The sequence below is a fragment of the Quercus lobata genome, chromosome 11 (assembly GCF_001633185.2).
Source record: "Quercus lobata isolate SW786 chromosome 11, ValleyOak3.0 Primary Assembly, whole genome shotgun sequence".
In the NCBI taxonomy this organism is placed as follows: Eukaryota; Viridiplantae; Streptophyta; class Magnoliopsida; order Fagales; family Fagaceae; genus Quercus; species Quercus lobata.
Genome location: NC_044914.1, coordinates 836,479 through 849,467, shown reverse-complemented (window position 1 = coordinate 849,467; position 12,989 = coordinate 836,479). Strand labels below are relative to the sequence as shown.

The window sequence follows — 12,989 nt, the reverse complement described above, 5'->3', positions numbered from 1 at the left end:
TTTTGTAATTAATATTACTGAGGGAGATTTTAGAAAACTAAGTTGAAACCCTAACTATATATACTCTAATTAAGTTAGACTATAACTATAGATATTTTTTAAGGAGGACTTCTAAGTTTGTTCAAGTAGAGAAAGATTAATGACACACTTGAGGTCTCATATATTGTCAAATCTATATTTTATATGAAATTATAACATCTTTTATGTTGGTATTTTTGGCTAGTATTAAAACTATCAAAATATCCAGTGAGTTTTATGCTGTAAACGAAGAAGAAAGATTTAGATTTATATCTTTGCTATTTTGGACGCTAAGCAACTGTTCCTATCTCAATAATCTGACCTTTTCTAAGACTTTTATTGCATTAATTGCGATAGAAATTGTAGATTTTTATGTTGTGTTAAGATTTTTTTTTTATAGGTGTGGAGTTTCTACACAATTTTTCTTTAAAGAATAGTGACCTAAGTACTAGACTTGATGATATACAGAAGCCTAGTAGTCTAGGCATGCTTTGAGGTCTGACATATACTCACATGCTTTTGAAAAGAGGAGAAAAGAAAAAGAATGGTGTGGTGTATTCGTAAATATCCTGGTGCTTTGATTTTTGTATGATATAGTACTTGGTTTGTCCTCGTCTTAGAAGAACTAATGGTCGCAAAAAAAAAAAAAAAAAAAATGCAAAATTAAGCCTCTAACTTTCAGTCTTCTAATTTCCAGTTTTTTCATTTCGGTCCTCTAACTTTCAATTTTTGTCAATGCAGGACTCCTTTAGAATTCAGTTAGGGGCTGTCGTTAATTGAGCCAAAACGACATCGTTTTGGCTTCTTTTTTTTGTCGTTTTGGCTTCTTCTTTTTTAATAAATTTCAGAATTAAAAAAAAAATGTAAAAAAAAGAAAAGAAAGAAGAAATCGATTCAGAACTCCATCAAAACTCCATCACCAAACTCCAAACCATATCGCTACCAGTGTCCAGGGCCATGTACGAGTACTTAGGTGGGGTTCCAACGTCGATGCGTGTGAAGTACTCGCCGCTGCCAAACGTTAGACCAGAGATGATTTGCTGAAACCTAGGCCTAGACCTCCGCCTCTGCTGCGCTTGGTGGCTGCGAGGGAGAGAAATGAGTCCACTCGCACCGCGCCACGTTGGAGCTTGAGGTTGAAGAGTTAGTCTGGGGTTTTGTTGAAGGAGAGGGAGTCTATGTGGTGGAGTTGGAGACTGGCGGTGGAGGTGGAGGTGGAATCTGGGTCGGCTTCGGTGACGGTGGAAAGAGATTCAGATTCGAGTTCAGGCCATGAGATGGTGGTTTGTGGAGCAGTGATGGAGTTCTAAATCGGTTTTTTTTTTTCTTTCTTTTCTACAGATTTTTCTTTTTTTCTTTAAATTCCGAAATTTATTTATAAAAAAAAATAATAAATAAATAAAACAATAACAACAACAACAACAACAAACCAAAAAGACGTTGTTTTGGCTCAATTAACGACAGCCCCTAACTGAATTCTAATGGAGTCTTGCATTGAAAAAAATTAAAAGTTAGAGGACTGAAATGACAAAACTGAAAGTTAGAGGATTGAAATTAAAAAAATTGAAAGTTAAAGGGTCAGTTTTGCATTTTTACCGAAAAAAGAAAACAAAACAAAACAAAATACACGTATAGACCCTATATGGCTATAAGTATAGTGTGTTCTATAGGTTTTATTCCTATGGAACTATTTGTGACAGAAAGTAAAGAAACAAAAATATTATGACTATGTGAGTTTGGTGTAAGAAACAAGGGATTATTGTTAGGCTTAGTGAGGAGACAGAATTTATATAGATAAATTAATGATAGTTCTGAAATATATAAGATGGATATTTTTAGTAGTTTCTCTTCTGGCTGAATACCATTACAAGTTTTTCTTAAATATTTTCTTATTGAGTAAATGATACCTGCAAAATTGTTTTAGGTGATATCCAATGATTTTAAAAGAAGTGTTAGGAAAAAGTTCTTTTTGGTATGGCTTTTGGAGGTAAGTAACCTTGTCTTAATTGGTTTTTATTTTGCTTATATTAATGTATTTTTAACTACTGAAAATTGTTTATAATTATTAAAATTTTTATTTCTATTGTATTATGATTTCAAGTAAAGGATTATTACAAATATATTTTAATACTGAGTATATGATTTTAATATACATGCTTGAATAAAATATATTTTTGTTAGAAACTATGATTTCATATATATGATTATGGACAATCTGATTATGAATTGATTCTGATATCCAGCCAATAGGGGTTATTCATTGGCACTCTAATACTCAAACCAATGGGAGTTATTCATTGGTATTCTGGGCTATTCATTGGTACTCTGATACCCAAACCAATGGGGGTTATTCATTGGTACTTTGATACCCAACACATGGAGGTTATTCATTGGTATTCTGATACTCAAACCAATGGAGGTTATTCATTGATACTCTGATATTCAGCCAATGGGGGTTATTCATTAGTATTCTGGTGCCCAATCATGGGGATATAGCGTGGCCATAGTCATAAGATTGTTAAGAGTATGAATTATGTTTGAGTATTTGAACTATTTTGAGTTACTAAAACTGCTTATGTATTTTGGAACCTATTGTAAGCTATAACTTTAGATATATGAAAAACTGACTATTTTCTAAACCATCTATGATATATTTGTAAGATTAAAGTATGTGATCTATGTGCAACTTATTATTTTAAGACTGAAACTTTTTTAATTATTTTGAAAACACATAGTATATTATAACTTTTGAAAACACATATTACATCTTATACTTTACAGATCTATTGCTTGATAGAACTTATTAGGACTTTGGTTACTTATTAAGTTGTCAACTCACCTCCTTTTTCCTCTCCAATTTCATATTGTAAAGAATAGCAAGTTTTGGGAGTTTTGATGTTGTGTTGTGAGCAGGGAAAGAAGCTTAGTGATTTTGGAATTAGATGGCCTTGTAATAGTCTTATATCTTTTGGCCAAATTGCATTATGTACATGAGGTTTGGATTTCGTTCCTTATAAAATTATTGGAGATCTATTCATAAAGAAATTTTTGAGGTATTTTGAATTTATTTGATGAAATTTTTGAGGATGACTTTTAGTACTAAGAAGGCCTTCCATACTTGTAGGGTGATTACTTTATAAGCGTGCGGCCGTTGTCACGTGCCTATCTTTATGGTTGGGTTCGAGGCGTGACACACCCACTTGCTTTGGTAGAGATTCTAGAGAAGATTTTAGCCACACACCGATACACATGGTTATCTAGTCTGCTGTTTGCAACTATTATTTACACAAAAGGTTTGTTATATTGTAAATGATGAAAACTAGAGAGAAACATTCAGACAGAGAAAGCAAGAGAGTTGAGACACCATGGAGAGAGACATTTAGAGAGAGAGAGAGAGAGAGAGAGAGAGTCACTTGTGTCCTATCTTGTGATGAGCAAAATTTTTGCAACTATGTGTTGGTGCGGCAAATCAAAGAGATTTTCAATCTTTTTGTTGTTGCGGTGCAAGTAAGTCCTAGAAATGTTGGAGTGAAAATTAGATTTTTTTTTTTCCCCTTTTATTTTGTAAGATATTTGTTAAAATAACTATGTGTTCATTTTAAGATGCTGAAAAATGTCTAATCATAGTAATTTTTTGACATATATATTTAATCACAATTTGGATTATATTCCATTTCAATGAAAGTAATATATGTAATTTTAGACTTATCCAGGTATTGGGGCCAAAATGATAAGAGTTCCTTAAAAATTTTCAAATGGATTAAGATAACTCTTGATAGGCCAAAAACGTATTGATCCCTTGTGATAAATTAATTGATTAATTAGCCAAGTTTATTAATTAATCAAATTAATATGCAAACACATGGTAGTACAAACAAATCACCAATTAAACTAAGTATAGCGGAAATTAAATTGACACAGTAATTTGTTTACGAATGGGGAAAACTAACACGACAAAAACCCCATCGGGTGATTTAAAGGTCACCATTCCAGAAATTCTACTATTATCACAACAAGCGGTTACAAGTAAAGGAATCTCAGTACCTTATACCAACCTACAGTTGAACCCTTATCCCAATACCTAATTGGACTTGTTCTGTAATGACAATTTCTCCTTTTGATGCACGGCTCCCAGTACGTAACTAACTAATTATGCAGATCCCAGTACGCGACTTCGATCACCAACTAGAGAAGGTTGTTGGCTACAAAGTTCTTCAGTTCATCCACGATGAAGATCAAGAAGATGCTTGGTCACAAAATACTACGGTGCACAAACACAACAACTTCTTCACAAGAACGATGAACTAAGGCAAATTCTATCTCCCATCACAATTTCCTTGAACAAACTTTGCTCAACACTTGTGCAACTTGTGTCACCTTTGACGACTCTTAAAATAATCCTTTTATATGTCTAGGGTTATAAGAAAAGAAGGTCCAAACACATAATCATGGATTAGAGTCAAAACAGAACTAAAATTCTATTTTTCATAAACCTCAACAGATGCCTGTTTGTTGAGCAACTGTCGAGCCACGGGGCTGGAACAACTCTTCAAGCTCGATAGATACTAGCTATCAAACTTTAATGAACTTGCACTTTTTAGCTTGAATCTTGGACAAACTTGCATGGTTTCAACACTTGATCTTGAAACACAGTTTCTTAAAGTATTAAACACATACTAGCTATCAAGCTTTAATGAACTTGCACTTTTCAGCTTGAATTTTGGACAAACTTGCATGGTTTCAACACTTGATCTTGAAACACAGTTTCTTAAAGTATTAAACACATCCTAGATCTACCCAAATACAAGTAAAGTGCGTTTTGTCAAAGGATTAGCCAATTACATAAAATAGTGACATATGTTCCTAACAAGTGAATCACATATGTCCTAACAACTCTAATATATATATATATATATATATCTATTAAATTTTTTTTAAATATTTTGGGGGGCCAGGGCCTCTTTGGTCCCAATGTGGCTCTGCCATTGCAACATGTAGGAGTTCTCAAATAAACAAAAAATAATTCACAAAAATTCTTTTCTTGAAGGCCTCACTTCCCTTTTTTATGCTTCTCAAGGGAGTGGATTTCTCCATCATTATATTGTAGATGTCAAGTTTGAATTGCACCTTCGGACATTATCAAATAATGATGAGAATAAAATTTGAGAATCTCATCAGTATATGTCAAATTAAAAGTGTTTCCATTTGGATAATTTGAGAATCTCAGCAGTATATGTTGAATAACTTTTTCTTTTTCTTTTTTTGTTTATTGAGTTTTTGATTGTGGTCATTGAATACTGATTTTAGCAATAGTATTTGGATCACAATTTATTTAAGTGTGGGTCAAGGCTCAATCCTACAGATAAGACCTCAAACTTCCTTTGGCCCCTCTCAAATTCCCTGTGTTTCCCTGTGTTTTTCTCTCTATTGCTCTTTCACTCCCTAGCTTTTCCAACCCCTAAGCCTCCACCTTCTTCCCTCTCTTATAGCCTCTCTTTAGTGGGGTTTTTATCATTATCTCTCCACTTCACACACGTATTTCTATGTCCCTCAGAATCCCGAGGAATCCTCACGACTTTAGAGGATTCCCTTGGAACTTATTCCAAATGCCAAATTGTGTTCAAAGGTGGTTCCCTTTTTTCACTATTAGTCCTCGGCTACCTATCTTGCTTGATTCTTGTTTTACCCTGACTACCTTCGTTATCGGTCAGTGCTTAACCAACCACTCAGGAATCCCTCAAGTTCCATCCCCTCGGCCATGGTCCCGAACTTGGGACTGGGCCCATTGTGATAAGGCCCAAGGCTAACTGTTTTCCCGCACACCAAGTCTAATTCGTCCGATGGGTCTTGGGCTTCGTATTGGGTTTTGATCAAGTGGGCCAACATGGTTGCCTAGGCCCAACTCACCCACATTGATGATTTATTTATATTAGATTTTTCGTCTTTTGCACCTCATTAACTCATCAAGAACAAAAATTTAAAAAATTTAAATAGGACAAGTGGTGCAAAATTAGACAACAATTGGAATTCAATTTAAAACTTAATTGGATTTTCTCTCAGCTTTACCTATTAATACATACTAGTCACTAACCTGTGCGATGCACTGGAATAGTTACTGGATGAGCTTTAGGAAAAAAAAAAAAAAAAAACAAAACAAAGCCATTATTTTTAAGTTGGAGTAGTAAGCAAAAATGCATTAAAAAAATGATATTGAAAGAAGTAGCACATAGTTTTATTAGTTAGGCAGAAGAAAACTATGTTGTTTTATTTATTAGTTTTTTGTGAGAAGGAATAAAAGATAGAATCTTGTGTCTCTAGTTTAGTTTGTGTTGTATATATAGATATATACAAGGTAAGTTGTAGTATATATAGCAATAGGTGCCTATTGAAAAGTCATAAGCTTTCAAATTAGGTATACCAAAAAGTGCCTATTGAAATGTCATAACCCTTTATATTGGATGTACCAAAATGTGTCTATTGAAAGGTCATAACCCTTCGTATTAGATATATATGAAAGGTGCCTATTGAACGAAAATATTTCTATTGACGAAAAATGTGCCTATTAAATGAAATGTCTATTGAATCAAAAGGTGCCTATTGATCGAAAACGGGTCTCTTGAATGAAAATGTGTCTACTAATCAAAAAAGTGCATATTTAATGAAAATGTGCCTATTGAAAGGTCATAAACCTTTAGCTATAAATAGTGGTTCATATTCATTTGGTAATTTCTTCCCAATTTCTTCTCTTTCATCTTTCTTAAAAAAAAAAAAAAAAAAAAACCTGTAGATCTTCTCCAAAATTGCTATTTGTAGAACCCAATAAACTTGATTGTATATGTGGCTATTACTTTGAAGTAGTTCGTTCATTTCCATAGAAATTAGCTATCCAATCAGATTTTTGGCATTTCATTCAATTTTTCATAACTCGTTTCCTCTCAATTGTATGATCAGTCGATCAATAACTTCAATTTTGAAAAAAATAAAAAATAAAAAAATAATTGTGGGTACCCTTGTAATTGCAATCCGGAGTCGGAGTATATGGAGAAAATTGTTGAAATCATCCTGTTGTCACATTGATGTTCCTGCTCAAGACTCTTCAATGGTCATCCTGCAAAATGAAATAATGCTTTAACTGATCAAAATTCTATTGCTGAGTGGACAGGGCCGGCTCAAGGCCTAGGCAAGCTAGGCCTAGGCCTAAGGCCCCACTAAAAAAAAAAAAAAATTCCCTGAAAAAAAATGCCCCATTTTTTATAGTTAAAGGTTCAAATTTTTATAAAATTATATATATTTTCTAAAGGTTGTACATTTTTTTTATTAATGATGTACAAATTTTACTATTAGTTTACGAATTGCCATGTTATTAATCACAAAAAAATGTAATATAAACATTTATTAGTTAAATTGATGAAATTCATCTATTAAGACTCTCAAAGTACGAGACAACCTTAACTCAATTGAAACCCTAAAATATTTCAAAAAGATGTTACAAATGTGTTAAATCATCAATTATAGATTAATCTCCCCTAATAGTTTGAGACTTTGATTTTTGTAAACTAATATCCTACAAAACCATACACCAAATAATATCTATCTCTCTCTCTCTCTTAAAATCAAAATATAAAATTAAAAATTAGATTACAACTTTATTTAACTATGCATTGTCTTATATTCAAAATAAAGTTTCTTTTCCAATCGCAATATATTTTTATTTCTTTTTATTATTATTTATAATTCAACTATGATATTCAATTCTCTATATAAAATTAACATTAGTCTAGTTGGTATTATTTATGTATTTAATGTATCAAATTAACCTTAATTTGATTAGTATTAAATAATTTTGTTTAATTAATATTTATATATTAAAGGCCCCGCATAAATTTTTCGCCTTAGCCCCCAAATAATGTTGGGCCGCCCCTGTGAGGGGACTCCTTTTCTTTCTTTCTCTTTTTTCAAAATATTTTTTTAGTTCTAACTTTTTTATTGTCACTCCACTTTTGTCTGCCACTTTAACATTTTTCTTTGTTCCATCGATGAAGCCAACGTTAAATTTTCTTTTACTTTCCTAATATGGGTCAGTGGAGTGCGTGTCCTTGTTTTCTCGGTGGGTTTGTTTCTTTCCGCTCCTTGTTTTTCATTTCATTCATCTATTTAGTTTGGGCAGTTTTTTTTTTTCTTTTTTATTTTTATTTAGTCGGTTTTTTTTTTTTTTTTAAAAAGTGAAATTAGTTTTTTTTTTTTGTTAAAAAGTGAAAATGTCTCAAAATCAAACATCACAATTGTTCAGTGTTTTTAAATGTTTACATGGCAGTAATTTGTGTAACCACGTGACGCAATGAGGAGTAGTTAACAAAAGTTAAACGTTTCGACTATTGATTATTATATAGATTGTACTTTGAAAAAGTGAAAAAAAAAATTAATAAAAAAAAGTGAGGTTTTAAAAAATGGTACTTAAAAGCTAAAAAATAAAAAACTAACTTATAAGCTTAGCAACTTAAACTAACAATTATTATAAACCAAGCTTAGGGAGAGCAAGAGAATACAAATAATGCATGGCCACTGACATGATTGAAGCACCCTTAACTTTCAAGAAAAATATAACTGGGCCTAGTCCAACAAATTTTCAAGCACCACAGGACAGATGTAATTATAAGGATATCAAAATTAGAGGTGCACCGTAAACCACCACAGTATTGGTGTGTGACTGTGAAGGCTTGGACCCCAGTCAACCGACGTGGTGGCGTGGTGACCGAAGGATTGGACGGTCCCAGAAAGAACATGGCCAATGTCAAGAAAGTTGCGGTCCCAGTAAGGCTCCCCCTGCTGCAATAATTATAGAATCTAAACATATATCGCGTTAAATTATGTTTTGGATTCTTACGGACATTAGCGGGCCCGTCTGTCTTACTCTTAACTACTACGTCCGTTATCTCAAAAAAATAAAAACTACTACGTCCAAAACACACATGTACATTGTACGCATAGCTGCCATAAACGATAAATATAAGGAAAATTATGTTTTTGTTTTTTTTTACTTTCCCGACTAAACAAATATGGACAATTGTGTACGCTTTACATCAACAACGAATACGAATATAAACATATAATTCTATAAAACGCAAGATTTAAAAAAACCACTTTTCCCCAAGTATATAAACCCCGTACACCATGCCTCAAACTCGCACAACCATGTCCTCCATAATTCCCACCAAGACCAAATGGAGTCATCTTCTTGGGCTCTTATAGTAGTGGGATCACTAGCAGCCTTAGCCTCTCTCTCAAAATTATTACCCTTCAAATCCCACCAGCTAAAATTTCCACCAGGTCCCAAACCTTGGCCAATCATAGGCAATCTAAATCTTATTGGTTCCCATCCTCCCCAATCCCTTCACAAATTAGCCCAAAAATATGGACCAATTATGCAACTAAAGTTTGGATCTTTCCCTGTTGTGGTTGCCTCATCTGCCCAAATGGCAAAGGAATTCCTAAAAACACATGACCATGTCTTTGCCTCTAGACCAAAAACTGCCGCTGGCAAGTACACAACTTATAACTATCACGACGTCACGTGGTCACCCTATGGTCCATATTGGCGACAAGGCCGTAAGATTTTCCCCTCTGAACTTTTTAGCTCAAAACAACTCGAGTCTTATCGATACATTCGTGTTGAAGAAATGCGTGCTTTTTTGTCACGCCTTTGCATCTTGTCAGGGAAGCCAGTTACGCTAAAAGACCATCTCTTCCGTCTTACTCTAAGCATTATAAGCAGAATTGCATTGGGTAAGAAGTATGTTAGTGGTGAGTCCAAATACAAAACCTCGATAGTGAGACCAGAAGAATTTCAAGAAATGTTAGACGAGTTGTTCTTGCTAAATGCGGTGTTTAATATAGGAGACTAGATACCATGGCTCGATTTCTTGGACTTGCAAGGGTACGTGAAGCAAATGAAGGGTTTAAGTAAAAAATTTGATCGATTCCTTGACCATGTACTTGATGAACATAAGGCAAAGAAGGAAGGAGGGAAAGATTTTATGCCAAAGGATACGGTAGATTTATTATTGCAGCTGGCTGATGATCCTAATATTTACATTAAACTCACTTATGACTGTATCAAGGCACTCACTCAGGTAATATCGTTACCTTTCTGATTTAAATAAAACTACTCGCAAAAGTTTTCTTTTGCAGTACTTTCATAGCCAAGTTTAAAAGGCAAACTGTTAATAGTAAATGAATGAATAAAATTTTTAAAAAATATTAATGTTAGTAGTATGTCTAAAAGAAAATCAGTAACAACTTACCACCTAAACATTACTGGAAAAATATTGTGCATCTAACACTTTTAATTTTAATGTATTTTTTCCCCTCATGTTTCACTTTCTTCCTTTAGTGGTAAGATACGTGAACAAAATTGTTATCCCACTAAAGAATTATATCAAATTAATTCTAACTTTTATTGAAATGTAATTTAATACTTTGATGGACAAGGTTTCCTTTCAAACCAACTCAAAAGAATCTCCCTCAACCCCTACATAGCAATTCATAAGATCATCAAAGTGTATTATTTAAATAAGTCACATAAATTTTAAAAAATATCATGTGACAAAGTATTTATGAATGATTTTTTCAATTTTCACATAATGGGTTGCATGAATTTTCCTCCAAACTAGTTATGTGAAAAACATATTTCCAAAGGAGTTGTTAATGTTTCTATTTTACCTCATGTTTAACTTTCTTCTTTTGGTGAGTGGATATGTTTACCAATTTGATTTAACTAGTAAATTACACCTTTTTTTATATTAAACCAAGGAGATTTAAATAAAAATTATTTGTCCCACCTTTTGTGTTCATGCTCCGTCAAATGTGCCATGCCATATGTCTTCTTTTTTTCTTTTTTTTTTTTTTTTTTTTCTTTTTTTTTTTTGTCATTTTAAACTCTGATATTTTATAAGGAAAGTAAAATAGGATACATGGGAAGCTAAGACCAATAGAGTATAAAGTAAAACACAAAAAAAGTTACAAAAAATTTATAATCCTAGAGAATTGAAATGGTTTAATAATTAAGCTTATCAAAAAATAAAATAAAAACATCTTTCATTTATATATATATATATATAATTCAATAGTTAGGAAATTGAAAATTTGAACCTTAGATATATTTGTTAGAAATACCGTGAGGTGTCATTTTGCGTGTTTCACTTTATGCTTGGATTAATCCAAACTCTTGGTGTTGGACCCCAATACAAGAGTCCATGATCATCTGTGAAGTGCAAAGAAAAGAGAGAGTGAGAGAGAGAGAGAGAGAGAGAGAGAGAGAGAAATCAGTTTGTGATAGTGAAGAGAGAAAATATAGAACTTTTTGTGGTCATAAACATATGTCCTTTGGTGTTGGGTCCCACTTAAGTAGAGTTATTTACAAAAATATCATCTTGACTCAGTTTTCATCACTTGAAAACTCCTAAAAGTTCTTCTCATTTTCCTCAACTCTAACTCAATTTTTTAAGTTATGAGTTATAGAAATTGAGAATGAAAACTAAATCAAATAACTTCATTTGGTGTGGGCCACAAAAGGCAAGTAATGAGTTATGAAAAATGAGAAATATGTGTTGAAAACACACTAAATCGAACATGGCCTTAATTGCTCATAATCTACCTGTAATTTATAGTAGATAATTACAATTTACACAATAGTTACAAACAGGTTAATCATAGGAAAATAATAAAACGAAGTTTGTTCATATTGTTTGTCGACCATTACTAGCATTTCAGATTGCCCAATATCATTTATTGAAATTTTCTGTGGTCGTGTGTATCAAAATTAGGACCTAATAGCTGGAGGAATGGATACCTCTGCAACAGTTATGGAATGGGCAATGTTTGAGCTAGTAAAGCAACCACACCTTATCAAAAAGGCGACCGAAGAGCTGGATAAAGTAATTGGGAGAGAGAGATGGGTGGAAGAGAAAGACATTCCACAACTTCCTTATATTGATGCAATTATTAAAGAGACAATGAGGAAGCACCCTATAGCTGGATTACTTGCACCACATTTAGCAATTCAAGATTGTGATGTAACCGGTTACAAAATCAGAAAAGGAACAAGAGTCTTCATAAACACATGGAGTATAGGGAGAGACCCATTTATATGGGATGCACTAGAAGAGTTTTGACCAGAGAGGTTTTTGGGTAAAGATATCGATGTGAAGGGACAAAATTTTGAACTATTGCCATTTGGTTTTGGAAGGAGAATGTGCCCTGGCTACAACCTTGGACTAAAGGTCGTTAGCTCTACCTTGGCAAATATGTTACATGGGTTTAATTGGAAATTATCAAACAATATAAAATGTGAAGAGTTGAGCATGGATGAAGTTTATGGACTCACAACATGCCGTAAATTCCCACTTGTTGCAATGATGGAGCATGGACTCTCACTTCATCTTTATTAGTTGTCTCCCAATTACCTCTTTCAAACCTTGCTAAATGAATTAAATTTAAATAATATAATATATAATTTAAACTATATTTATATATATCTTATTAGTTAGCTGCTGCTGGATCAAACAGGCAAAAAAAGAATGATGTTGTAATTGAAAGTAATCAATAAAATTGAAGTTCAGATCCTTTCTCCCAATTCTGCTCTATTATAGATATCTCTTTCTCTATTTTATCCTTTTATCAATTTCTTGGAGATCTGGTTTTCTTGAATCAAAAACCACAATCATAAAACCCGATATATATATACAGTGTTAGGTTCAAATTACACCTAATATAACTTTAAGTAATATTAGACCACCTAATAAATTATTATATAATTCATATTTTGAAAATCCTACCATTGAATTACATGTTATATATGTTCTTAATATTCATGCCATTTTTCATGTTAATTGGATGTTATTTACTATTTAATCCATAAACTCATCTTTTATGCATTATTTTAAATTACAAAAACTTTAAAATTTTGCAAGAAT

The 12,989-nt window shown here is 32.7% G+C and overlaps 1 protein-coding gene and 1 pseudogene across 1 annotated transcript; both read left to right on the top strand.

Annotated features, from left to right (window-relative positions):
* The first annotated feature begins 9,223 nt into the window (after nt 1-9,223).
* On the top strand, nt 9,224-9,933 carry LOC115967875 (flavonoid 3'-monooxygenase-like). Its single transcript, XM_031087027.1, has one exon. The coding sequence runs from the start codon at nt 9,240-9,242 to the stop codon at nt 9,918-9,920; it is 681 nt and encodes a 226-aa protein (XP_030942887.1). The 5' UTR covers nt 9,224-9,239; the 3' UTR covers nt 9,921-9,933.
* Nucleotides 9,934-9,962: 29 nt separating this feature from the next.
* On the top strand, nt 9,963-12,464 carry LOC115967874 (annotated as a pseudogene).
* The last annotated feature ends 525 nt before the right edge of the window (nt 12,465-12,989 follow it).